The 24768-nt window shown below is 45.7% G+C and overlaps 1 protein-coding gene across 1 annotated transcript in view; it reads right to left on the bottom strand.

Moving 5' to 3' along the window:
• Positions 1–7233: 7233 nt before the first annotated feature.
• PCSK6 (proprotein convertase subtilisin/kexin type 6) overlaps positions 7234–24768 on the bottom strand; it is a 353524-nt gene continuing 335989 nt past the window's right edge. Inside the window, exons 17-21 of the mRNA XM_063925653.1 lie at positions 23296–23383; positions 15918–16021; positions 11042–11171; positions 10835–10947; positions 7234–10111 (exon numbers count right to left, since the gene is read on the bottom strand). Coding sequence (XP_063781723.1) covers positions 10014–10111; positions 10835–10947; positions 11042–11171; positions 15918–16021; positions 23296–23383 — 533 coding nt within the window. The 3' untranslated portion in view covers positions 7234–10013. The remainder of the gene's footprint in view (positions 10112–10834; positions 10948–11041; positions 11172–15917; positions 16022–23295; positions 23384–24768) is intronic.

Genomic DNA, 24768 nt, shown 5'->3' with positions numbered 1-24768 from the left:
ATCCCCATCCGCCATATTAAAAAAAAAAAATTGTGAAAAGTGCAGTTTTTTCACCTAGGTCTTAAGGGGGAAAAAATAAGAATTTACTCACCGGTAATTCTATTTCTCGTAGTCTGTAGTGGATGCTGGGACTCCGTAAGGACCATGGGGAATAGCGGCTCCACAGGAGACTGGGCACAACTAAAAGAAAGCTTTAGACTACTGGTGTGCACTGGCTCCTCCCACTATTACCCTCCTCCAGACTTCAGTTAGGATACTGTGCCCGGAAGAGCTGACACAATAAGGAAGGATTTTGAATCCCGGGTAAGACTCATACCAGCCACACCAATCACACCGTATAACTCGTGATACAATACCCAGTTAACAGTATGATAACAACTGAGCCTCTCAACAGATGGCTCAACAATAACCCTTTTGTTAAACAATAACTATATACAAGTATTGCAGACAATCCGCACTTGGGATGGGCGCCCAGCATCCACTACGGACTATGAGAAATAGAATTACCGGTGAGTAAATTCTTATTTTCTCTGACGTCCTAAGTGGATGCTGGGACTCCGTAAGGACCATGGGGATTATACCAAAGCTCCCAAACGGGCGGGAGAGTGCGGATGACTCTGCAGCACCGAATGGGCAAACTCTAGGTCCTCCTCAGCCAGGGTGTCAAACTTGTAGAATTTAGCAAATGCGTTTGACCCCGACCAAGTAGCTGCTCGGCAAAGTTGTAGAGCCGAGACCCCTCGGGCAGCCGCCCAAGAAGAGCCCACCTTCCTCGTGGAATGGGCTTTCACTGATTTAGGATGCGGCAGTCCAGTTGCAGAATGTGCAAGCTGAATCGTACTACAGATCCAGCGAGCAATAGTCTGCTTTGAAGCAGATGCACCCAACTTGTTGGGCGCATACAGGATAAATAGCGAGTCAGTCTTTCTGACTCCAGCTGTCCTGGAAACATAAATTTTCAGGGCCCTGACTACGTCCAACAACTTGGAAGCCTCCAAGTCTTTAGTAGCCGCAGGCACCACGATAGGTTGGTTCAGATGAAAGGCTGATACCACCTTAGGGAGAAATTGGGGACGAGTCCTCAATTCTGCCCTATCCATATGGAAAATCAGATAAGGGCTTTTACATGACAAAGCCGCCAATTCTGATACACGCCTGGCCGAAGCCAAGGCCAACAACATGACCACTTTCCACGTGAGATATTTCAATTCCACGGTTTTAAGTGGCTCAAACCAATGTGACTTTAGGAAATCCAACACCACGTTGAGATCCCAAGGTGCCACTGGAGGCACAAAAGGGGGCTGAATATGCAGCACTCCCTTAACAAAAGTTTGAACTTCAGGTAGTGAAGCCAGTTCTCTCTGGAAGAAAATCGATAGAGCCGAAATCTGGACCGTAATGGAACCCAATTTTAGGCCCATAGTCACTCCTGACTGTAGGAAGTGCAGGAAACGGCCCAGCTGAAATTCCTCCGTTGGGGCTTTCCTGGCCTCACACCACGCAACATTTTCGCAATATGCGGTGATAATGGTTTGCGGTTACTTCTTTCCTAGCTTTAATCAGCGTAGGAATGACTTCCTCCGGAATGCCCTTTTCCTTCAGGATCCGGTGTTCAACCGCCATGCCGTCAAACGCCATGCCGTCAAACGCAGCCGCGGTAAGTCTTGGAACAGACAGGGCACCGGCTGCAGCAGGTCCTGTCTGAGCGGCAGAGGCCATGGGTCCTCTGAGATCATTTCTTGAAGTTCCGGGTACCAATCTCTTCTTGGCCAATCCGGAACAATGAGTATAGTTCTTACTCCTCTTCTCCTTATTATCCTCAGTACCTTTGGTATGAGAGGAAGAGGAGAGAACACATAAACCGACCGGTACACCCACAGTGTCACTAGAGCGTCCACAGCTATCGCCTGCGGGTCTCTTGACCTGGCGCAATATTTTTCTAGCTTTTTGTTTAGGCGGGACGCCATCATGTCCACCTGTGGCCTTTCCCAACGGTTTACAATCAGTTGGAAGACTTCTGGATGAAGTCCCCACTCTCCCGGGTGGAGGTCGTGCCTGCTGAGGAAGTCTGCTTCCCAGTTGTCCACTCCCGGAATGAACACTGCTGACAGTGCTAACACGTGATTTTCCGCCCATCGGAGAATCCTTGTGGCTTCTGCCATCGCCGTCCTGCTTCTCGTGCCGCCCTGTCGGTTTACATGGGCGACCGCCGTGATGTTGTCTGACTGGATCAGTACCGGCTGGTTTTGAAGCAGGGGTTTTGCCTGACTTAGGGCATTGTAAATGGCCCTCAGTTCCAGAATATTTATGTGCAGGGAAGTCTCCTGACTTGACCATAGTCCTTGGAAGTTTCTTCCCTGTGTGACTGCCCCCCAGCCTCAAAGGCTGGCATCCGTGGTCACCAGGACCCAGTCCTGTATGCCGAATCTGCGGCCCTCTTGAAGATGAGCACTCTGCAGCCACCACAGCAGAGACACCCTGGTCCTTGGAGACAGGGTTATCAGCCGATGCATCTGAAGATGCGATCCGGACCACTTGTCCAACAGGTCCCACTGAAAGATTCTTGCATGGAACCTGCCGAATGGAATTGCTTCGTAGGAAGCTACCATCTTTCCCAGGATCCGCGTGCAGTGATGCACCGACACCTGTTTTGGTTTTAGGAGGCCTCTGACTAGAGATGACAGCTCCTTGGCCTTCTCCTCCGGGAGAAACACTTTCTTCTGTTCTGTGTCCAGAACCATCCCCAGGAACAGTAGACGTGTCGTAGGGACCAGCTGTGACTTTGGAATATTTAGAATCCAGCCGTGCTGTTGTAGCACCTCCCGAGATAGTGCTACCCCGACCAACAACTGCTCCCTGGACCTCGCCTTTATCAGGAGATCGTCCAAGTACGGGATAATTAAAACTCCCTTCTTTCGAAGGAGTATCATCATTTCGGCCATTACCTTGGTAAAGACCCTCGGAGCCGTGGATAGACCGAACGGCAACGTCTGGAATTGGTAATGACAATCCTGTACTACAAATCTGAGGTACTCCTGGTGAGGATGGTAAATGGGGACATGCAGTTAAGCATCCTTGATGTCCAGTGATACCATGTAATCCCCCTCGTCCAGGCTTGCAATAACCGCCCTGAGCGATTCCATCTTGAACTTGAATTTTTTTATATATGTGTTCAAGGATTTCAAATTTAAAATGGGTCTCACCGAACCGTCCGGTTTCGGTACCACAAACATTGTGGAATAGTAACCCCGTCCTTGTTGAAGTAGGGGCACCTTTACTATCACCTGTTGTGAATACAGCTTGTGAATTGCCCGTAACACTGCCTCCCTGCCTGAGGGAGTGGTTGGTAAGGCAGATTTGAGGAAACGGCGGGGGGGGAGACGTCTCGAATTCCAGCTTGCACCCCTGAGATACTACTTGAAAGATCCAGGGATCCACCCGTGAGTGAGCCCACTGATTGCTGAAATATTTGAGACGGGCCCCCACCGTACCTGGCTCCGCCTGTGGAGCCCCAGCATCATGCGGTGGACTTGGAGGAAGCGGGGGAGGACTTTTGCTCCTGGGAACTGGCTGTATGCTGCAGCTTTTTCCCTCTACCTCTGGCCAGAAAGGATGCGCCCTTAACCCGCCTGCCCCTATTGGGCCGAAAGGACTGTACCTGATAGTACGGTGCTCTCTTTGGCTGTGAGGAAACATGGGGTAAAAATGTAGACTTCCCAGCTGTTGCTGTGGAAACGAGGTCCGAGAGACCATCCCCGAACAACTCCTCACCCTTATAAGGCAGAACTTCCATGTGCCTTTTAGAATCTGCATCTCCTGTCCACTGCCGAGTCCATAACCCTCTCCTGGCAGAAATGGACATTGCACTTATTTTAGATGCCAGCCGGCAAATATCCCTCTGTGCATCCCTCATGTATAAAAGTGCGTCTTTAATATGCTCTACGGTTAGCAATATAGTGTCCCTGTCTAGGGTATCAATATTTTCCGACAGGGAATCTGACCACGCAGCTGCAGCACTGCACATCCATGCTGAAGCAATAGCTGGTCTCAGTATAACACCTGTGTGTGTATATATAGACTTCAGGATAGCCTCCTGCTTTCTATCAGCAGATTCCTTCAGGGCGGCCGTATCCGGAGACTGTAGTGCCACCTTCTTTGACAAGCGTGTGAGCGCTTTATCCACCCTAGGGGATGTTTCCCAACGTGACCTATCCTTTGGCGGGAAAGGGTACGCCATTAGTAACCTCTTAGAAATTACCAGGTTCTTATCAGGGGAAGCCCACGCTTCTTCACACACTTCATTTAACTCCTCAGATGGAGGAAAAGCTACTGGTAGTTTTTTCTCTCCAAACATAATACCCTTTTTTGTGGTACCGGGGGTAACATCAGAAATGTGCAACACATTTTTCATTGCCTCAATCATGTAACGTGTGGCCCTATTGGAAGTTACATTAGTCTCATCGTCGTCGACACTAGAGTCAGTATCCGTGTCGACATCTGTGTCTGCCATCTGAGGTAGCGGGCGTTTTAGAGCCCCTGATGGCTTTTGAGACGCCTGGGCAGGCACAGGCTGAGAAGCCGGCTGTCCCACATTTGGTATGTCGTCAAACCTTTTATGCAAGGAGTCGACACTGTCGCGTAATTCCTTCCACAGAACCATCCACTCAGGTGTCGACCCCGCAGGGGGTGACATCACATTTATCGGCATCTGTTCCGCCTCCACATAAGCCTCCTCTTCAAACATGTCGACACAGCCGTACCGACACCACGCATACACACAGGGAATGCTCTGACAGAGGACAGGACCCCACAAAGCCCTTTGGGGAGACAGAGAGAGAGTATGCCAGCACACACCAGAGCGCTATATAACACAGGGATCCCACTATAAATGAGTGTTTTTCCCTTATAGCTGCTTATATTATATATACTGCGCCTAAATTTAGTGCCCCCCCTCTCTTTTTTACCCTTATGTAGCTTGACACTGCAGGGGAGAGCCAGGGAGCGTCCTTCCAGCGGAGCTGTGAGGGAAAAATTGCGCCAGTGTGCTGAGGGAGATGGCCCCGCCCCTTTTCCGGCTGACTTCACCCGCTTTTTCTGGAATTGTGGCAGGGGTATTTTTACACCTATATAGCCTTCCTGACTATATATGGTGTAGATTTGCCAGCCAAGGTGTCTTATATTGCCCTCAGGGCGCCCCCCCCCCAGCGCCCTGCACCCATCAGTGACCGGAGTGTGAGGTGTGCATGAGGAGCAATGGCGCACAGCTGCAGTGCTGTGCGCTACCTTGTTGAAGACAGAAGTCTTCTGCCGCCGATTTTCAGGAACTCTTCTTGCTTCTGGCTCTGTAAGGGGGCCGGCGGCGCGGCTCCGGGACCGAACAGCGAGGTCGGGTCCTGTGGTCGATCCCTCTGGAGCTAATGGTGTCCAGTAGCCTAAGAATCCCAAGCTACCACCAGTTAGGTAGGTTCGCTTCTTCTCCCCTTAGTCCCTCGCTGCAGTGAGTCTGTTGCCAGCAGATCTCACTGTAAAATAAAAAACCTAAAATATACTTTCTTTCTAGGAGCTCAGGAGAGCCCCTAGTGTGCATCCAGCTCAGCCGGGCACAAGATTCTAACTGAAGTCTGGAGGAGGGTCATAGTGGGAGGAGCCAGTGCACACCAGTAGTCTAAAGCTTTCTTTTAGTTGTGCCCAGTCTCCTGCGGAGCCGCTATTCCCCATGGTCCTTACGGAGTCTCAGCATCCACTTAGGACGTCAGAGAAAGTATGATTGCAGAGTTAATGAACATAAGGAGAAAAGGCTAGATGGGCAGTTCTACACAAGTCACAGAAGTACTCTCTGGAGGGAAAGGGCAGGAGAGAACTATGGCAGTAGTTAGACAAGCTGGATACAGAGGGTTTCTTTAGGATTAGTGATATGTCTAAAGGAGGATAGACATTTGCTAATGAAGAGAGACTAGATGAAGAGGTAAGGTTAAGTTGGGCACACTTGGGCAAAGCGGCGATAGCAAACAATCAGAGAAATTAAGAGGAAATACAGTTCAGGGGACAAGTTGTCAGGTGAGAGGTGAAATAAGCGTAGACTGTCTTTTAGAGAAAGCGTGAACAGTGGGTTGGGGTATGTGCAGTTGGTGCAGTGAGCCGGATCTGGCCAGAGGACATACCCTGTTGAATGATATAGATTTGGTCCCTGAAGTACATAGCAGGATGTGGACTGCAAGGGAAGGGGCACAAAAGCGCAGATTGCTAATAATTCCATTACAATTCTCTTGTCTATTGCATACTGTGTGGGGGATAAAGCAGGCATTGGTATGACGGACATCACAAGTTTGCTATGGGCCCCAGACATAATGTCTCATTTATACAGCCCCGTTTCCAGGGTGTCAAAACGAATCCAATATATAGCCAACTCTATGCTGCTCTCTGTGGCCAGGTTCTATAGCTTGGGATACAGTCGTTAGGTCGACAGTCATTAGGTCGACATGTACTAGGTCGACAGGTCAAAAGGTCGACATGAGTTTTTCACTTTTTTTTTCTTTTAATTTTTTGGACTTTCATACTTGACGATCCATGTGGACTACAATCGGGAACGGTAACCTTGCCCGAAGCATGACGAGTGAAGTGAGCCATGCGAGGGGACACGGCGCACTAATTGGGGTTCCCCGTCACTTTACGAAGAAAACGACACCAAAAAAAGTCCAAAAAAACCCATGTCGACCTTTTGACCTGTCGACATAGTACATGTCGACCTAATGCATGTCGACCTTCCATGGTCGACCTAATGACTGTTGACCTAAGTTGAGTCGACCCAACGACCCATACCCCTATAGCTTCCCCTTGTCTACTAGTACAAAATAAAATAGTACCGTTAATCTTTTTGACGAAAGACTAATTAAGTTCTCAGTAGAATATCCGCATGGGAGTGTGCGCAGGTGGAGCAGCCTGACTGATACCAAAAGCTTATCAGGGATGACACCTACAAAGCACAATGACGCGCAAACCATGGCTTGATTGTTGCAAATCAACCACCTGCAATGTACAGTTCTGTTGCAATATGTAAATTAAATAAACAGACTTAGTGTTATTGTGTTTTGCCACAAGTTGATAATTTAACATTTGCTAATTTTATTCCCAAAACTGATGCTTTACTTAATAAAATGGTTTGAAACACACACACACACACACACACACACACACACACTGAAATTGCGGTATCTGATTAAGAAATCAAAGCCATTTCATGGAAGTAGCATTTTATTGATCAGGATGGCAGATCTTTGGATCAGACCTCAGGTTCCACAGACTGAGGTCACAAAATTGCGTCCCTTTCCATTTTCTATAGCTCAGAATTGCTGATGAGGCAGAAGAATATTTAATATAAAGCCAATAAATATACAGAGTCCAGTATGATAAATGAATCTATTAATCTGCAAGGTATTGCAGTAAAAGCCGTTAAAAGTTAACCAGCACAATGGAGGAAGCCATCGTGAACAGCAAGATTATTCCAGGCGCATTCTCCTCCCTTACCCTGCTGCTGTGCACAGAATGGAGCTGAGGGCAAACTTTAAACACGCTACACTTTAAAAGACTACTAAAAATATATTTATATATAATATACATTACATACAACACGGACATATATACCAGTTTCATTTATGCATACTGTATATGTGCAGGCCAAAAAGACTATTCCAAACACAAAACCTCTTATATAAAGTAACATTTATGGAAAAATACACACAATTGTCATAATTTAAGACAAAAATTGTAAAAACAGTGCTGGGCATTAGACAACCATTACTTTAAAAACAACCATCCTTTAAGTGACCAGCAGGGCACAGCTTCCTACTGCCTCTCTGGCATCTAAGGGGCCATGTACTTTTTTACTATGGTCCTCCTGACATATTGCAAGCACAAATGACATGGGATCCGGTTAACATACTGGGGTTCGGGATGCCAGCAGTCAGAATACTGATGCCAGAATCTTGACACTGGTCAGAAGACAGACGCCGGGATTCCGACATCGATCACAATGCTGGTGACGGAATTCCAACTGTGTAGACACCACCGGGGAGGGTTAGGCTGCGGGGATGGGGGCAGGGTTAGGCACCGCCAGAGAGGGTGTCAGGCTGCAGGGATGGGGGCAGGGTTAGACACCACCAGGGAGGGTTAGACTGTGGTTAGAGCAGGTTAGGGGGAGGGAGGGTTACAATACTCAAAACAGGTGTCAGGATCCTGTACGTCGGGATGCCGCTGTCGTTATTCTGACCACCGGCATACCAGGCACCGGGATCCCGATAGCAACCCAAATGACACGTGGCACCAGGAAAAGTACTGGCTACAGTACCCTTGGATGGGTATGTATCTATATATATATATATATATATATATATATATATATATATGTGTGTGTGTGTGTTGGGGGGGGGGGGGGGGGGGAGAGGGGGGAGTCTGACCATGTACGGTACACATACAGAGGATCTCAAGTCCAGTTCAAACTCAGACACCAGCAGGAGAACTCTTGTTCCTATTTAGATATTTGAAGGTTTCTTTTTCAGAAATTGTCCACCCAAATACTGTATACTCCCCATGCACTGGCTGTTTTTAGCAATTACTCACATGCTAACAGCTTTTAACGACTTTCATATTAAGGTGTTTTTTTTTTTTTTTGGTAGACAAGCTCTTTAAGTAGCTCCTATTGGTACATTATTTAATACCTCTGCTCAATATTTCAGTGAGTTGCCGAATTAAAGACATGGGGTCAATCTCAGTATCATCGTATGTTTGCATTCCCCTCAACCTCATTCATACAGTTGATGGCAATTTCTTCTGGTTATTACTGTAAAATCTATTACATCAGGCCCTGCATTCAGGAGAGATTCATCATTATTACTTGGGCTACAGCACCTCGCAGGCTGCACTTGCTCTACAGATGTATGGGATTACAGCTCATATATCACTGGCATCATAGAACTCTAATAGGTTGTGTGAGGTGCTAGAACCATAAAATACTACTTTTCACAACTTCTGTACAGAAGGGCCTTAGATGTATAACAGCATTAGTGACTAGGTACTCCATTCCTTTAATGTACAGTTGTGTCATGTGACAAAGACTGCTGCTAAGTAACACCACCAGCTGGCCTTTCCCCATTTGGGAATGGAAGTTTGCTGTTCTGAGACTGTTTACACAGATTAACAATTATAATACAAACTGATCACTTCTAATACAGTAACCAGGATTTTTTTAAAATATGTTTGTGAAACAATGCTGGCAGAGTGCATGTTCAAAAGAAAAGTGTAAGTGAAGTGCCCTGTGTGATCGTGTAGACAGAAAAGTGCAAATAACGAATCTAGATTAATTTGTGGCTATAAAAAAAAAAGTAATGTTTACTAGTGTTTAATGATCTGTGTTAATTCATGTCCGTCTTGTTAAACGGTGACCCTACAAATTTAGCAGCTTTACGTGATCACCAATAGATGGCACTATGCCAACATCAATCCATCCCAATACCATAGGAACTTTGCAAGTTGTCATGTTCATGGCACCAACAACGCTCTCTCCCAGGAATGTATGGATACATGTGGAGTGTGTATCAGTCCGAATATACAAAGCAGTGAAACCAGGTACAGCCAACGTCTGTTCACATTGTGCATCCCTCCTTGCTTCTGTCCAGCCATCACAGTAACCAGTGTCACTGTTAGGGAATATGCTAGTGACATGGCAGAGCACTGGAACGCAAGGCCACCAGAAGACGATCAGAGTATGCTCTTGCACTGAAAAGATTGAAGTCAAATGCTGAAAGCCTCAGACATCTGTGGTGGAGAGTGACTAACAATGCAACAAATTAGGGTTTGGTCAAGTAGAAAAGCCTCTTAACCCATCCAGTCAGCATTGGCATGAAGTATATTAATGCCATCAAGATAGCACCATTGCCAGAAGTGGGTGTTCTGGACACTATACATGGTAAGCAGTCACTCCATGGTTGGAAGCAGAAGATACTTGAAAGAAACCAGGTTCAGCCTGCGTGCATACAAGTCCGACAGCAAAACTGGATGAAAAGCTTCTGCTCGCAAAGCTTGGTGGACTTCACCATTTCACAGAAAACCTCGTCAGCTGATGCAGAGGGGAAAAAAATAAGACATTATATACAAATTGTAACTGTGCACAAATTCATTTTATAGTCAACTATACTGTATATGGCCTCTGCAGAGTGACACAGATGATGTCCATAACTCTACCTGGAAACAACTAGTGTAAAAGAGAAACCCACAGCCTAACGCTGCTTGTATGGCCGGCTAGGGATCTTGTGATCTTCCACCACTACAAGTAATCTCTACAAAGGGTTTCTATCATTTCCCCAATTTAAATATTCCAGGGACAGTTAAACTATACCAGCTCAGATGTGCAGGGGAATATTTCATTTGGTCAAACATCACCCATTTAAGCATTTAACTAAATGGGCTCCTTCCACACCTCTGATTCCCCAGGATATTGCACTATACCATGGGTCTTCAACATGTGGCCCTCCAGCTGCTGTGAAACTACACATCCCAGCATGCCCTGCCAGAGTTTTGCTATTAAGGTAATGCTAAGACTGAGGCCGGGCATGCTGGGATATGTAGTTGCACAGCAGCTGGAGGGTCGCAGGTTTAAGACCCATGCTCTTTACTCTCACCTAGAGCCACTTTTAGCACATTTGCCAGTAACATCCTCAGACAATATTCTAAATATATTTCAGTCATGATAAACTTTGGTTACATTAACACTTCCATATAACAGCAATCTGTAATTCTACTAGACATGTTCTTCCACTAATGCCCCAGCCTAGATGCTTACCATTGTTACACGTGTGATTAGAAACACATGATCCAACGAGCAGGCTGTAGCCATCTTTGCACTTCACACAACTCTTCCCACTGGCTTCACAGACCAGACAGTTCTCTTCACACCTGTAATCAGGATTGGAGGTCAGCACTGAGCATTCGGTCACCTGTAAGGTGCTGCTGGATGAAGTCTAGAAATACAGACTGCTGCATAACTTACCTCCTACACATCTTGTGCGGCAAGCCAGGAACCTCTTCAGAATAATAGCCTGAGCTGCAGGTTGGGACACATCGCCAGTCATGCAGGTTATAGTCTTTGGTACACTGAGTGCACTGATCCTTCCCTGTCCCTGAGACAGAGCAAAGTGACTGAGCATTTCCAGAACCATTGGCATTGCACATTCATCACTGACAATTGCTGCCACGCCAGGTTTCTACAAGCAGCTATACACTGTGTAAACTGTACAAATCAAACTGTGTTTTGCAGGAAACCAAGGATATACAACAGGAGGCCCAGCTACCTAGTTTAGCCTAAAACCTTTGAATTGTATTAAAATCTGGGGCACATTGAAAATGCACATTGCTGCCGTATCAGCGAAGGCGGCTCCATTTAGAAAATCAGAATAGTTCTACCAGACAAATGAAGTTGCACACCCACTACACAGATTTTGCAGACATTCCAGTAAATGAATCTGTACCTACTTACGCAGGTTGGAACATGTTCTACAAAAATGCACATACTGGAACCAAATAGATAGTCCAACTCCATCAATAATTTCATTGTTTTTCTACAAAACCACTGCTTGGTGTAGCATCATTTAGTTCTTAAATGACTCATAAGAGAGTGTGGATGATATTACACGTCACTGTTACTATACACTTCTCTTACACACGGAGGTCTTGGGTTTGATTCCCACCAAGGCCCTAACCATGCTAAGTTGGTGGGTTTCCTGCGAGAGCTCAGTTTTCTCCCACACTGGTAGGTTAACTAGTTCCTGCCAGACATTAACCCTAATGTATGTACATGTGGTAGGGAATATAGACTGTAAAGCTCCACTGGGACAGAGACTGATGTGAAAGACCAAACATTCTCTGTAAAGCTACGGCATGTGTGTGCGTTATATAACTAACTGCATCTAGAAGATGCAAAATGTGTCCCATAGGACGTATACAGACGAGATCTCAGCTACAACAGTGATGGACAATACGTTCTTTTTCAGAAAGGAAAACTCCATCCATCCTCCCTTGAAACCGGGAACGCCCCCGCAAAGTGAGACCTCTGCATTACACTCTTATTTGAATCATTCTGTTTCACAAGATGAATGCTGCTTTTGCACTTTAGTGCCCCTCGATGACACTCTATGGACTAATCTGTATTGGAGTGGAGGCGAGTGATTAACCATAAGTAAAAGAATGGTTTCCAACATCAGCTCCAGTACACAGTGCTCACATGTCACATGCAAGGCACCTCCTTGATCACTTAACACTTAATTAACTCTGAAAGCTTGCACAGTGGAAATGACCGAAGGCTTCCCACAGCGTGATGTCAGTGCTCAGATCATGGAGGTGCCAAAGCAATGAAGTGAATGTGCATCCAGGCCGCAAGGAATCAAGCATTTGCTTGTCTGAAAATGATCTTGTGGTTCTAATATAAATCCGACCAAGCGCTGCTCACCCACTGTCATCCAGACTTAAATGTAGTAAAATCCAGAAACACCTCTCTGCTTCTCCAGCACAGACAGGCGTCACAGGTACATACGACCACCCAGACACTTCCAAAACTGTGTGGGGGTCAAAACCACAGAGCAAACAAGGTCCCCTGCTTGGAGGTCAAGCAATAGCATCACTGCTACAGGGATGCAAGTTGGGAAAACAAACACAAAGGACCAAAATATTTCCTGCAATACTGAACTAGTCTCCTGTAGGAACAGCTCAGCATATAGCTCTTCATTTGTTTCATACACAACAAATGTAGCTCTAGATTCAATAGCAACTTACTTTCCACCAAAAAGAGGCTGCAGACACTGGTTAGAGCTGCGCTGTATTCTTATCTGCATTTCAGCAAGCAGTATTACAAATAGATGATAGGCAACCGGATACACTTCCTGGACCACATGGGAGTACAACTAAACTATGAACAGGTCACAAATTGCTTTTAATCTCTGTAATAATGTAAAACAAAACATTAAAAAGAAAAGCCAGTATCTCTAATAACCAGTGGTTCAAGTAGAAAAAAATTCTTCGTGGTACTGTGAGCGCACGCCGAAGGAGCGCATGCCAAAAAAATGGGTGTGGCCACATGCCACATGGGGCGTGGCCAATAAAAATGGGGGCATGATACACATATGGAGGGCCAGATACACATATGCCCCACAGTGCCAGATAAATATATGCCCCAACAGTGCCAGATACATATATGCCCCAACAGTGCAAGATACATATATGCCCCCACAGTGCCAGATACACATATTCCTCCAGCAGTGCCAGATATGCTCCTACGGTGCCAGATACACAAATGGGGGTCGAGCTTTTATCCATGTGGCTCCAACTCTATGGAATCCTCTTCCCCATACAGTTCGAGAAGCCCCCTCTAAAGAATCCTTCAAAAATGAACTCAAGACTTTCCTGTTTACTCAAGCATTTCCGTTACTGTCCCTTTAATATCTCCATACTCTCTGTATTTTATTGAAAACTTTTCTGTTCTTCATTGTTTCTGTACTGTATTATGTTATTTTGTTAAGTGCCTTGAGTCCTATTGGAGAAAGAGTGCTATATAAATAAAAGTATTACTACATGTGTGTACACACATGTGGTAGGAAACATAATGAAAGCTCCACTTGGGAAGGGACTGATGTGAATGGCCAAATAGTGTTATATAACTAACAATACCAATAATAGTCTTAAGGTGCATACACACGGAGCGATATAACTGAGCGATTTTGACTATATAGTCAAAATCGCTCAGAAAGTTAGTGCAGATCGCTCCGTGTGTACACAGCCAGCGATAGCGATGCGCGTCCCCGCTAGGTCGCTATCGCTGGGAAAAATAGTCAGTGCAGGCAAGTCAATTTTGGCTATGTCGCTGCAAAAGTTAGTCAAAATCGCTAACACTTTAAGAGGCCAGCGATTTTTCCCAGCGATAGCGATGTGCGGGCGGCGGCGGGTTGTGGCGGCGGTGCGGGCGGCGGCGGGTTGCGGTGTGGGCGACGGCGGGTTGCGGCGGCGGTGTGGGCGGCGGTGGGTTGCGGTGTGGGCGGCAGCGGTGCGGGCGGCGGCGGGTTGCGGCAGCGGTGCGGGCGGGGGAAATTTACCTTTCTATTGCAGAGTTTGGCAGCGGAGCGGTACCAGTTTCAAAAATGGCGCCTCAGCGTCATTTTTGAAATTCAAGATGGCCGCCGCGAGCCAATCACGGCTCGCCGCGTCATCGCCCCGCCCCCTCCCGCTGACTTATATAAGTCAGCGCGAGGCAGCGGCTGTCAGTCCGACGGCGGAGGAGGAGCGGAGAAGAGCTCCTGAAGACGCCGTGGAAGTCCTGGATGGGCGGCGGCTATGCAAAAGAGCTTAGCAGCCGCCGCCCACCAGGTGAAGATGCTGGAAGTCCTGGGAAGGCGGCGGCCATGCAAAAGAGCTTAAAGGCCGCCGCCTCCCAGGTGAAGACGTCGTGGAAGTCCTGGATGGGCGGCGGCTATGCAAAAGAGCTTAGCAGCCGCCGCCCACCAGGTGAAGACGCCGGAGCAAGACCCCAGAAGCCCTGGGGAGGTGGCGCCCCCCCCAGGTGAAGACGCCGGAAGCCCTGGGAAGGCGGCGGCCATGCAAAAGAGCTTAAAGGCCGCCGCCCCCAGGTGAAGACCCAGTTTAATAAAGGATTTTTAAAAGAATGTGTTGTGGTTTTTTTTTATATTTTCTTTACAGGTGGACTACAGGTGCCAGCGGGCCCTTTATGTCCGGGCATGCTGGCACTTATGGTTCTCCAAGTGCCAACATGCTGGGGCAGGCTTGCTGGGACCTGTAGGCCTCCTGTAAAGAACAATATTACTATTGAAAGGCTATCAGCCTCCCATCCACCGGGCCACGGATGGGGGGGACAGCCTCGGGCTTCACCCCTGGCCCTTGGGTGGCTGGAGGGGGGGACTCCTTGATTTAAGGGGTCCTCACTCCTCCAGTGTACCCCGGCCAGGGGTGACTAGTTGGGGGGGTAATGGCACGGCCGCAGGGACCAATATAAAAGTGTCCCCCGGCTGTGGCATTATCTCCCTGGCTAGTGGAGCCCGGTGCTGGTTTGGAAAATACGGGGGACCCCTATGTCTTTTGTCCCCCGTATTTTTTAAACCAGGACCGGACGCAGAGCCCGGTGCTGGTTGTCTAAATATGGGGGAACCCTACTCATTTTTTCCTCTGTATTTTAACAACCAGGACTGGCTCAAAGAGCCCAAGGCTGGTTTTACATAGGAGGGGGGACCCCACGCAAATTTTTTTTTTAACTTTCAGCTATTTAAATACCAGCCACCCTGTAAAATCGTCCTATATATGACACTCATCCCCTTATTTAAATGAGATAGTCAAAATCTCCCATAGCCAAAATCTCCCATAGCCAAAATCTCTTGCATAGTTAGACAAAATCTCTGGTAAAGTTAGTCAAAATCTCCTACTGCCAGTTCAAGGGAAAAGTTAGTCAAAATCTCTCATAGCCAAAATCTCTCCGTGTGTATGCACCTTTAGTTTTTGCAATTTATCCAGAGAATTGTACAGTGCATAGTAACGACGATTATATTAGATTGTGACTGCAGGTTGAGAAAGATGTGGGAGTAACAGAAGACATCCTGACAGTGTCTGCTCTCAACTGATATCTTAGTGTTAGAAAACAACCTACAGCCCCCCAAGATAATTTACACTATTAGACGGAACAAGTGGTTTTGTTTCCGATCAACTTTAACCCATATGTCACCCCTCACCAGATGGGAATTGCGGCAATATACTGTACAGCTGCAACCGTCCATAACCATTTTAAGCCACTTAAGGCTAGAAGTTGACTGCAACATAATTAGGAGGTGCCAGCAATTGCTGTATGAACTGGACACAACAGATATAGGTCTTACCCACACATGAATGACAAGATGAGTGACACCTGTCACATTTCATGAAAGCCATATTGTAGAAAGTCCCTGGCTCACACTCTGGCACACACATTGAACCTGAAAGACTAAAAAAAAAAAAAAAATGTTAGTCTACGACATGTCGCTAGAACACAAGGTACTAATGAGGACACCTATTGGCTCGCACAAATAGCACTACAGATGATATGCATGCCCCCCCCCCCCCCCCCCCCCCCCAACACATACTTTTCATTACAGGCCTTTTCAGTGCCAAGTCCTCATAACGGCATCATACGGAACATCAAGGACGCATGCCATTATCAGAAGACTTGTTCTAGCATTACACAAACACATTGTAAAAATATTTCTCTTAACAGCATGTGCGCTCATTGTCACTTCAATGCAACACAACTTACCTTTCATGTATTACAGATAAGTACTTGCATTCTATGTGGAATCATTCAGGTATTGGGGCAGTAAGAATATATGACCTGTCCCAATCCTTGTCACTATGGTGTGAAGATTATGGGGGTTGGGTACAGGATCCCGGCGGTCCAAATGCAGATGCCGTGATACCGACCGCCAGAATGCAAGCAGGGGGGGAGAGGCGACAAAGCCCATTGCAAGCTCTGTGGCTCGCTGCACTCCCACGGGTTCTATTCCCACTCCATGGATGTCGTGGACACCCAGGAGTGGGAATAGCTGTAGCGGCGCTGCTGGCATTCTGGAGGTCGAGATCCCGGCGTTGGTATTCTGACCGCCGGGATCCTGACTACATCCCTATTATGGCTGGAACAGTCTATGGGGGGTAAGGAACACACCTGTACCCCTGCCGTAGGAACCATGGGGTGGTAATCTGGCACAGACATTTGATTTCCTTTCTGTAAATGTTTTTAAGCAACTGAATCCCTCCCTGGTCTATAAGTAGCAAGTACTGTATTGTGACGTTACACAGATATAGATATTCTACACATCCTCATTGACATTGCAGGTCTTTGTGATGTAAAGCCTGAAATTACGATAAATCAGGTCACTCCTTTATTCACCTTTAATGTGACCTTGCAATCAACAAAAAGCCAATGAGATAAAATAAGGTAAAATAAAGTACAACACCCTGGTAGCACAAGTATATACATCCTTCCACCAAACTTTGTGGAAGCAGCTTTTACTTATTAGTGCAGCGAGTCTTTCTGAACAACACTGATCAACTTCGCACACCTGGTCTTTGCAGTTCTACCTCTCTTCCCTACACAGCCCTCTTTAGGATTTCAATGGGGCAGAAGTCTGGGCTCTGACTGGGCTATTGAACGGGGTCAATCCAATTCCCTGCGAAGGGTGAGAGGTGCCGTTTGCTGTGTGTAGACAGCGACACGAACACGCACCCCTTGCGGCCCCTTTTACTGCCCAACTCAGATTTTTGCTCACAGCCCTATGGTTTGAACAGGGGAGAGTGAATATTCCCTCTTTAAAAAGACAACTTTACAAATGTGTAACCTTTAGCCATTAAGGTGGACTATTTATAGTAAGTGTCAGATAGAGTAAGAGATCTATGGAAGCAGTAACCTGCTCACTTGTGTAGAAGTGCAACTGAGGACAAGGCTGCCTTCAGTGAGAACAATGGGGGGAATTCAGAGTTGATCGCAGCAGCAAATTTGTTAGCAGTTGGGCAAAACCATGTGCACTGTAGGGGGGGCGGCAGATATAACATGTGCAGAGAGAGTTAGATTGGGGTGGGTTATTTTGTTTCTGTGCAGGGTAAATACTGGCTGCTTTATTTTTACACTGCAATTTAGATTTCAGTTTGAATACACCCCACCCAAATCTAACTCTCTCTGCACATGTTATATCTGCCCCCCCTGGAGTGCACATGGTTTTGCCCAACTGCTATCAAATTTGCTGCTGCAATCAACTCTGAATTAGGCCCAATGTCACTGTATGGGAAAGGCCAGTGGGATTGTGGTAGGAAGGAGCAGTACAGGACGGGGATATGAGGATTCTTGAAAACTGATGTGGGAAGACTACATTTCCTACATATTTCTATAGGTAACTTTCAGGGTACATACGTAAACCCATGAAACACAGTAAGTTTGCTGCAAACTATTTAAACAGTGATGTCTCAATTAAAAGTATTATATAACAAATCAAATTATACAAAGTGTAGTTTGTCAGAATACTTATCGCGGCATCTGTAATATGCTTGTGTTATTAATACGGCAGACAGACCTACTGAGTAATTGTCAAATTATTTTTCAATCTTACACTAGGAGATGGGCAAGTTGACTAATAAAACGTTATTTTACACTCCCCACCAATGGCAATGCTGCACAATACATGTTAAATTAATCATACAAAATGAAAACAATATCATGTACTGGAAAATGGATTACAATAGATTTATGTAGCACAATTAAAATTCCAAATAGTTCCAATAAAAAAAACAGCAATAGCTATACTGTCACCTGCAGCAAAGACATAATTCAGGACTTCTACGTCCAAGTGAATAAGACAGATGTCCTTTACTGACATAGGGGAAGATATGTGAAGACTTCTAAACAGTGGACAAGTGGAGAGGTTACCCGTAAGCAACCAATCCGCTTATAGTTATATCACATACAATCTATAAAATGACAGGAATGAGTGGTTGCAACTTCGCCATTAGTAACAAGCATCATAAACAGTGGAGAAGTGGACATCCCCCACATAGATCTAAGCAAATGACATCAGAAAACAGGGGATGCGGGTGCAATCTCCGAACATTGCTAATAAGAATTGTCATATATTTTGCAATATAACAAAGTAAAAGTGAGGTTCTTTGCATACTTTTAGCCAAAACTATGCAAAGAACCTCACTTTAACTTGATGTTAAATTTGTAAATGTATGACAATTCGTAATAGTAAAGTTTGAAGAGTGCACCTGCATACCCTATTCTTTCTGTGTGGCACTACAAATCTCTACAAATCTCAATGTGACAGCACCTCAGTTAGGGTGTACATCAGACCCAACACAACTGTAGTCCAAGCAACATTACTGGTGTCGAGAAGAAGGAAGCGTAGCATAAACCATGTGATGTACTGCGCCAGGTCACAGTAAGAGGAAGCAGTCAGGATCCGGGCTGTCGGTATCCCGGCAGACAGAATACCGACCTTATTCTGAAAGCAGATACCATCCCAGCATCAGAATACACACAGACGGAATCCCGAAAGAGGAGAGACCATGCCACAAGGTATGTAAGCCGCGGGAGGGGGGTGGGGAGTTTAGGTTTAGGCTGTGCTGGGGGGGGGGGGGGGGGGGGGAGGGTTAGAGTAAGGGGCAGATGGCATCTGCCAGAGTAATGTCATTTCCATTATCACTGCTTAGCTGGAGAGCAGTTTTCTGGAACAAATACTAATCCAACAAAACTAGCAAATGCTGTATCGCTGAACAGAAGACCACTCGAGTGTGCAGAGAACAAAACCGCTGTTCATACCAGGGGTCCTGAAATCCAGAAGGCAGATACAGAAAGTGACTGCATAAAAATGTCATCGCATCTGACTGATGTAATAATTCTGTGTACTTTATGCTGCTGTTCCTGTGTGAACCCATTAACATATTATTGCGATATGTAGAACTGACCCATGGGACCTTCACTTTACATTCCCTCCAGTAGTAGAAAACTACAGAAATGAATGCATCCCTGTGACACTGGCAAAGGAGATTGTGCCTTTAAGACTTCTACTTGCATGCCTCATACATCAACCCACAATCCAACACAGGCAGCCCTTTCAAGACCACTACTCGATTACCTATTTACTCAGCTAGATGAAAATATTTGTTCAAGCGAATGTGTTTCTTTGAAAGTAAGAACATCTAGTCTCATGGAAACACCATTTCTACATCACCACCACTTCACAAGGGGACAGAGGGATGGGGGAGGGGCTCAGACCAAAGCTTTATATAATTGGCATCACAGCCACTTATATGGTGGGTTACATTATCTCACTAGGAGACTGATTTGTTTGAGGACTCTAATTTGGTAAGTAGGTAAGTGACAGAGTATTTGACAACATTGCTCTTGCTCTGTGAAGTTGGTGCCTATTTTGAATATCATCAGATGACACCAGCTCGTGTTTGCTATATTTAAATATCACCTAATTATGAGTCTCCTTAGCAGATTATAAGCATAATAAATGGAAATAAACTCCTGACCTTGCCTGCAAAAGGAAAGAACCAAAATATATCTTAATTATATATTACAGGCAAAGATCAAAACTGATAGCTTTCAGAAAACAAGGCATTCAGAAAAACCCGGTCAGCCAGAGAACCCTAGAGAACCCAAGACCTGCTGTTGGCTTCAGCTTAGGTCTACTTTTTTCTGTATATCCCATTTAGCTTTATAGGCTGATTTATGCACATACATGTTCTAATGATTCACGTCTCCAACCCTTTATTAAGTGGATGTGTACTGGGAGCTTATCTTGCATAAATGTGATGATTGTGCTTTATAAAACACAGTATGTGGTGTGAAGAATTCCAGGTGCCAACAGAAACATTAAACGTGCTTCTTTTATGATATTTGAGTGATTTCAACTGTTTTGTTTTAATATAATCAAACTGTTGCTTATTTAGTAAATATTTGTACTTAAAGTTACTAAGTAAAACCTCTATATACTGCGTAAACCTGAAAACTAAAACATCTCAAGTTAGCAACTAATACATAATTTGAGTATTTATGACCAAAGTAATAACCTAACATAAAAGTTAACAACATCTGTAGCACAAGGCTTGGAACATTTAATCCCTTGTATAAAGGGAATACAATTATGTACAGAGATGTGATCAGGGCTGTAACTACGTGTGTGCCAAGTAGGCCTGGCACACAGCGCAGTTGCCCTGAGGGCGCACGTCCAGCGGCATTTAATGAGTCAAATTGACTCATTACATGCCGCCTCTGAAGTCTGCGCTGTGCGCCGCCGCCGCACTGGGGAGGAGAGCTGCAGCGCCGGGCAGCGGAGACGGAGGAGGAGGGAGGGGGACTGGAGCCGCAGCAGCGCTATTTCATTGGTAGTAAGCGCCGCTGCAGCAGTCCCCTGTCCTTCCGTATTGGCTGCCCGGCGCTGCTGTGGATGCTGGGATGCGGCTCCAGTCCCCCTCCCTCCTCCACCTTCTCACCTGCCTGCACCAAGGGAGGGGAGATGGTAAGTATCTCTCTCTCTCTCTCGGGGACACCGTCTGCCATAATGTGTAAAAAGGGGGCCTGGCTGCCGCAATGTGTAAAAAGGGGGACTGGCTGCCGCAATGTGTAAAAAGGTGGACTGGCTGCCGCAATGTGTAAAAAGGGGGACTGGCTGCCGCAATGTGTAAAAAGGGGGACTGGCTGCCGCAATGTGTAAAAAGGGGGACACCGGCTGCCGCAATGTGTAAAAAGGGGGACACCGTCTGCCGCAATGTGTAAAAAGGGGGACACCGTCTGCCGCAATGTGTAAAAAGGGGGACACCGTCTGCCGTAATATGTAAAAAGGGGGCCTGGCTGACGCAGTGTGTAAAAAGGGGGATGGCTGCCGCAATGTGTAAAAAGGGGGACTGGCTGCCATAATGTGTAAAAAGGGGGAATGGCTGCCGCAATGTGTATAAAGGGGGACACCGTCTGCCGTAATATGTAAAAAGGGGGACACCGTCTGCCGTAATATGTAAAAAGGGGGCCTGGCTGCCGCAATGTGTAAAAAGGGGGACACCGTCTGCCGTAATATGTAAAAACGGGGACGCTGTCTGCTGTAATGTGTAAAAAGGGGACGCTGTCTGCCGTAATGTTAAAAAAGGGGACGCTGTCTGCCGTAATGTGTAAAAAAGGGGGACGCTGTCTGCCGTAATGTGTAAAAAGGGGGATGGCTGCCGCAATGTGTAAAAAGGGGGACTGGCTGCCGTAATGTGTAAAAAGGGGGCCTGGCTGCCGCAATGTGTATAAAGGGGGACTGGCTGCAGTAATGTGTAAAAAGGGTGCCTGGCTGCCGCAATGTGTATAAAGGGGGACTGGCTGCCGTAATGTGTAAAAACGGGGACACTGTCTGCTGTAATGTGTAAAAAGGGGACGCTGTCTGCCGTAATGTTAAAAAAGGGGACGCTGTCTGCTGTAATGTGTAAAAAAGGGGACGCTGTCTGCCGTAATGTGTAAAAAAAGGGGACGCTGTCTGCCGTAATGTGTAAAAAAGGGGACGCTGTCTGCCGTAATGTGTAAAAAAAGGGGACGCTGTCTGCCGTAATGTGTAAAAAAGGGGACGCTGTCTGCCGTAATGTGTAAAAAGGGGACGCTGTCTGCCGTAATTTGTAAAAAGGGGGACTTTCTGCCGTAATGTGTAAAAAGGAAGACTGTCTGCTGTAATGTGTAAAAAGGGGGACTGTCTGCTGTAATGTGTAAAAAGGGGGACTGTCTGCTGTAATGTGTAAAAAGGGGGACGCTGTCTGCTGTAATGTATAAAAGGGGCTCTACCTGGTGTAGTGGCGCTACTGTGCAGCGTAATTTGAATAATGGAGAATACTGTGCACCATAGTATGAATTGCTATTATTTGGTGGCCACGCCCCTATATATTTTTCGCGCGCCTATGGCGCGCACTGCCCCTATCTTACATGGGGAAGGGGAGGGGGGGCACCAATGTCGCTTCTTGCACACAGCGCTAAAATGCCTAATTACGGCACTGGATGTGATGTCCTTAAGATCTCAAAAGTTTCTATAAGGACTCGAACTACAAGCCACTATAGTCCGATCCTGTATCACCACAAAATATCTAGAACCATAATGAGGTCATGCACACAAGACGTGCACAGTAGAGACAAATGTTTGCATAAAAACGACAACTGAACTCTGCTATTAATAGAAACCTACAATGATATTCAATAACAAGTGCATATAAACACAGGCACAAGAACACTAATCTGTAAATGCTGAATGACACTTTGCGTCTTTTGTCTTCACGATCTTCCAGTCCTTTGACCACCAATTAGATGTCTGATAAGCATACGGTATTACCAAATGCTTCCTATGAACAAGGACTTGGCAGCCTTATCCCTGGGCATTCTGTAATGATATGCTAATTCTAGGACAGCACAATTTTCTACACGAATGCTGGGAATATATTATAGTTATCTGGGCTATCTGCCTAATATTGTCTGACAGCATTTTATCTGGCCATGTACAGCCAGCATAAGATGTGGTATGAATAGTGGTTTGTGCTAGATAAGGGAAGACTATGCTCTACGAACAATGTTACAGTGTAAAACCTAAACGTATCTTATTACTCCATAATGAGTCATCTGCATAGAGATTCCAATGTTTGGGATTAGTTCTTTCTGTATCATTTTTGGGTTCTAACCTACTCTATAAAAACTTTACAAAACTGGGCCCTTACCTGTAGCCATCTCTGCAGATAACACATTTATCGGGGAACCCGAGACACTTCTTGCAGTTGGGGTTACACTTGAGGCATCTCTTGAGACCTTAAGAAATAAAAAGTATAAAAACATAAATCGCAGCAAAGTCATTTTGCAAAATCCAAGTAAGACTCCAGGACCACAACGACAAGATGAATAAAGGATTAGACTCTCCCGATTAGCAGAGTGCAGCAAACTGTTTTATGACATTTCCTTTTTAAACTACTGAGAAAATAAAGAAAATATAAATGTAGCCTGGGAGCGTGCAAAAGCAGGGTTGATATAAAGCAAGTCTCCACTAGGAGGAGCCACCTCCATTTCTCATGAGAAACATGAACATTCAAGTTTGAACTTCACTGCTGCTATACATTGAGCTCCCCCCACAAACAGAAGTTCTCCAAAGGCAGGAACTAACCAGTATCTAAGCAGTCCCCCCCTATCTGCAAAATAACGGGTGTGGATCATTAGATCGACAGTGTCTAGGTCGACCACTATAGGTCGACAGGGTTGGAAGGTCGACAGGGTTTCTAGGTCGACAGGATTTTTTTTTTGGTGTAATTTCAGTATAAAACATAACAAATGTGAGGATCACATCAAATGATTTTTGCTGCTACAACAACTTAAACAAAACTGGAGAAATAAAAATCTAGAGAAACACCTCGCCACAAGTGAAATGAAATGGATCTATGACCTTGATACATTAAAACCCAAGTGACATAATGTTGATTTTGAGTTGAGGTGGTTCCTGGATTAGCTTTATAACATGTTTTATATATGTATTTTAACATATGGATTGGCTTTTTAATTAATTACATTTTAATTGATTATTAATCCTTCATTTATTCTATTTTTTCTCTATATGTCTGAAAATATCTGGGAACCCTCGAATGAATCATGAGACATCCAGGACCCCACCCGGGTAATAGGGATGGACAGGATGGGAATACGAAGTACCACCTAGTTTGGTCAGGGTGGGTGTCCTGGTATTGTCTCTTGTTTGGGCAAAGATTGTTGGATCCCTTAACCAAAATGGATAACGGAGCTCACGGTTACCACTGAATGAAATTATTGTTTATGGGCAAGAATAATGAGATCCTTTAAAATGGTCAACGGACCTTGCACAGCAACTGTGGAAAATGATGGTTCACTTTTAAATTACTAAATATGAGCGATAACTTCAGTGGAACACAAGTAAGGAGCACCAGTATTTATTAGAAGGCAGGAAATGGTCACTGGAACGAATATATACAACTTCCGGTTGGAGAACCCAGAAATGTGGCGCCGACAATACTTGTGAAACGCAAGGAAGGTGCAAATGAAGGCAGTAAGTGGTCACTGGAACGCAACTTCCAGTATTAGAATCCGGAAGTACGGCGCCGGCAATTAATCAATTATTGAATAGAGCACTTAGGAAGGGTATAAATGGACTATTCGAAGACAACCCTACTAGA

Source organism: Pseudophryne corroboree, chromosome 6 (genome assembly GCF_028390025.1).
Source record: "Pseudophryne corroboree isolate aPseCor3 chromosome 6, aPseCor3.hap2, whole genome shotgun sequence".
NCBI classification, from domain to species: domain Eukaryota; kingdom Metazoa; phylum Chordata; class Amphibia; order Anura; family Myobatrachidae; genus Pseudophryne; species Pseudophryne corroboree.
This window is presented reverse-complemented; position numbering and strand designations above follow the sequence as displayed.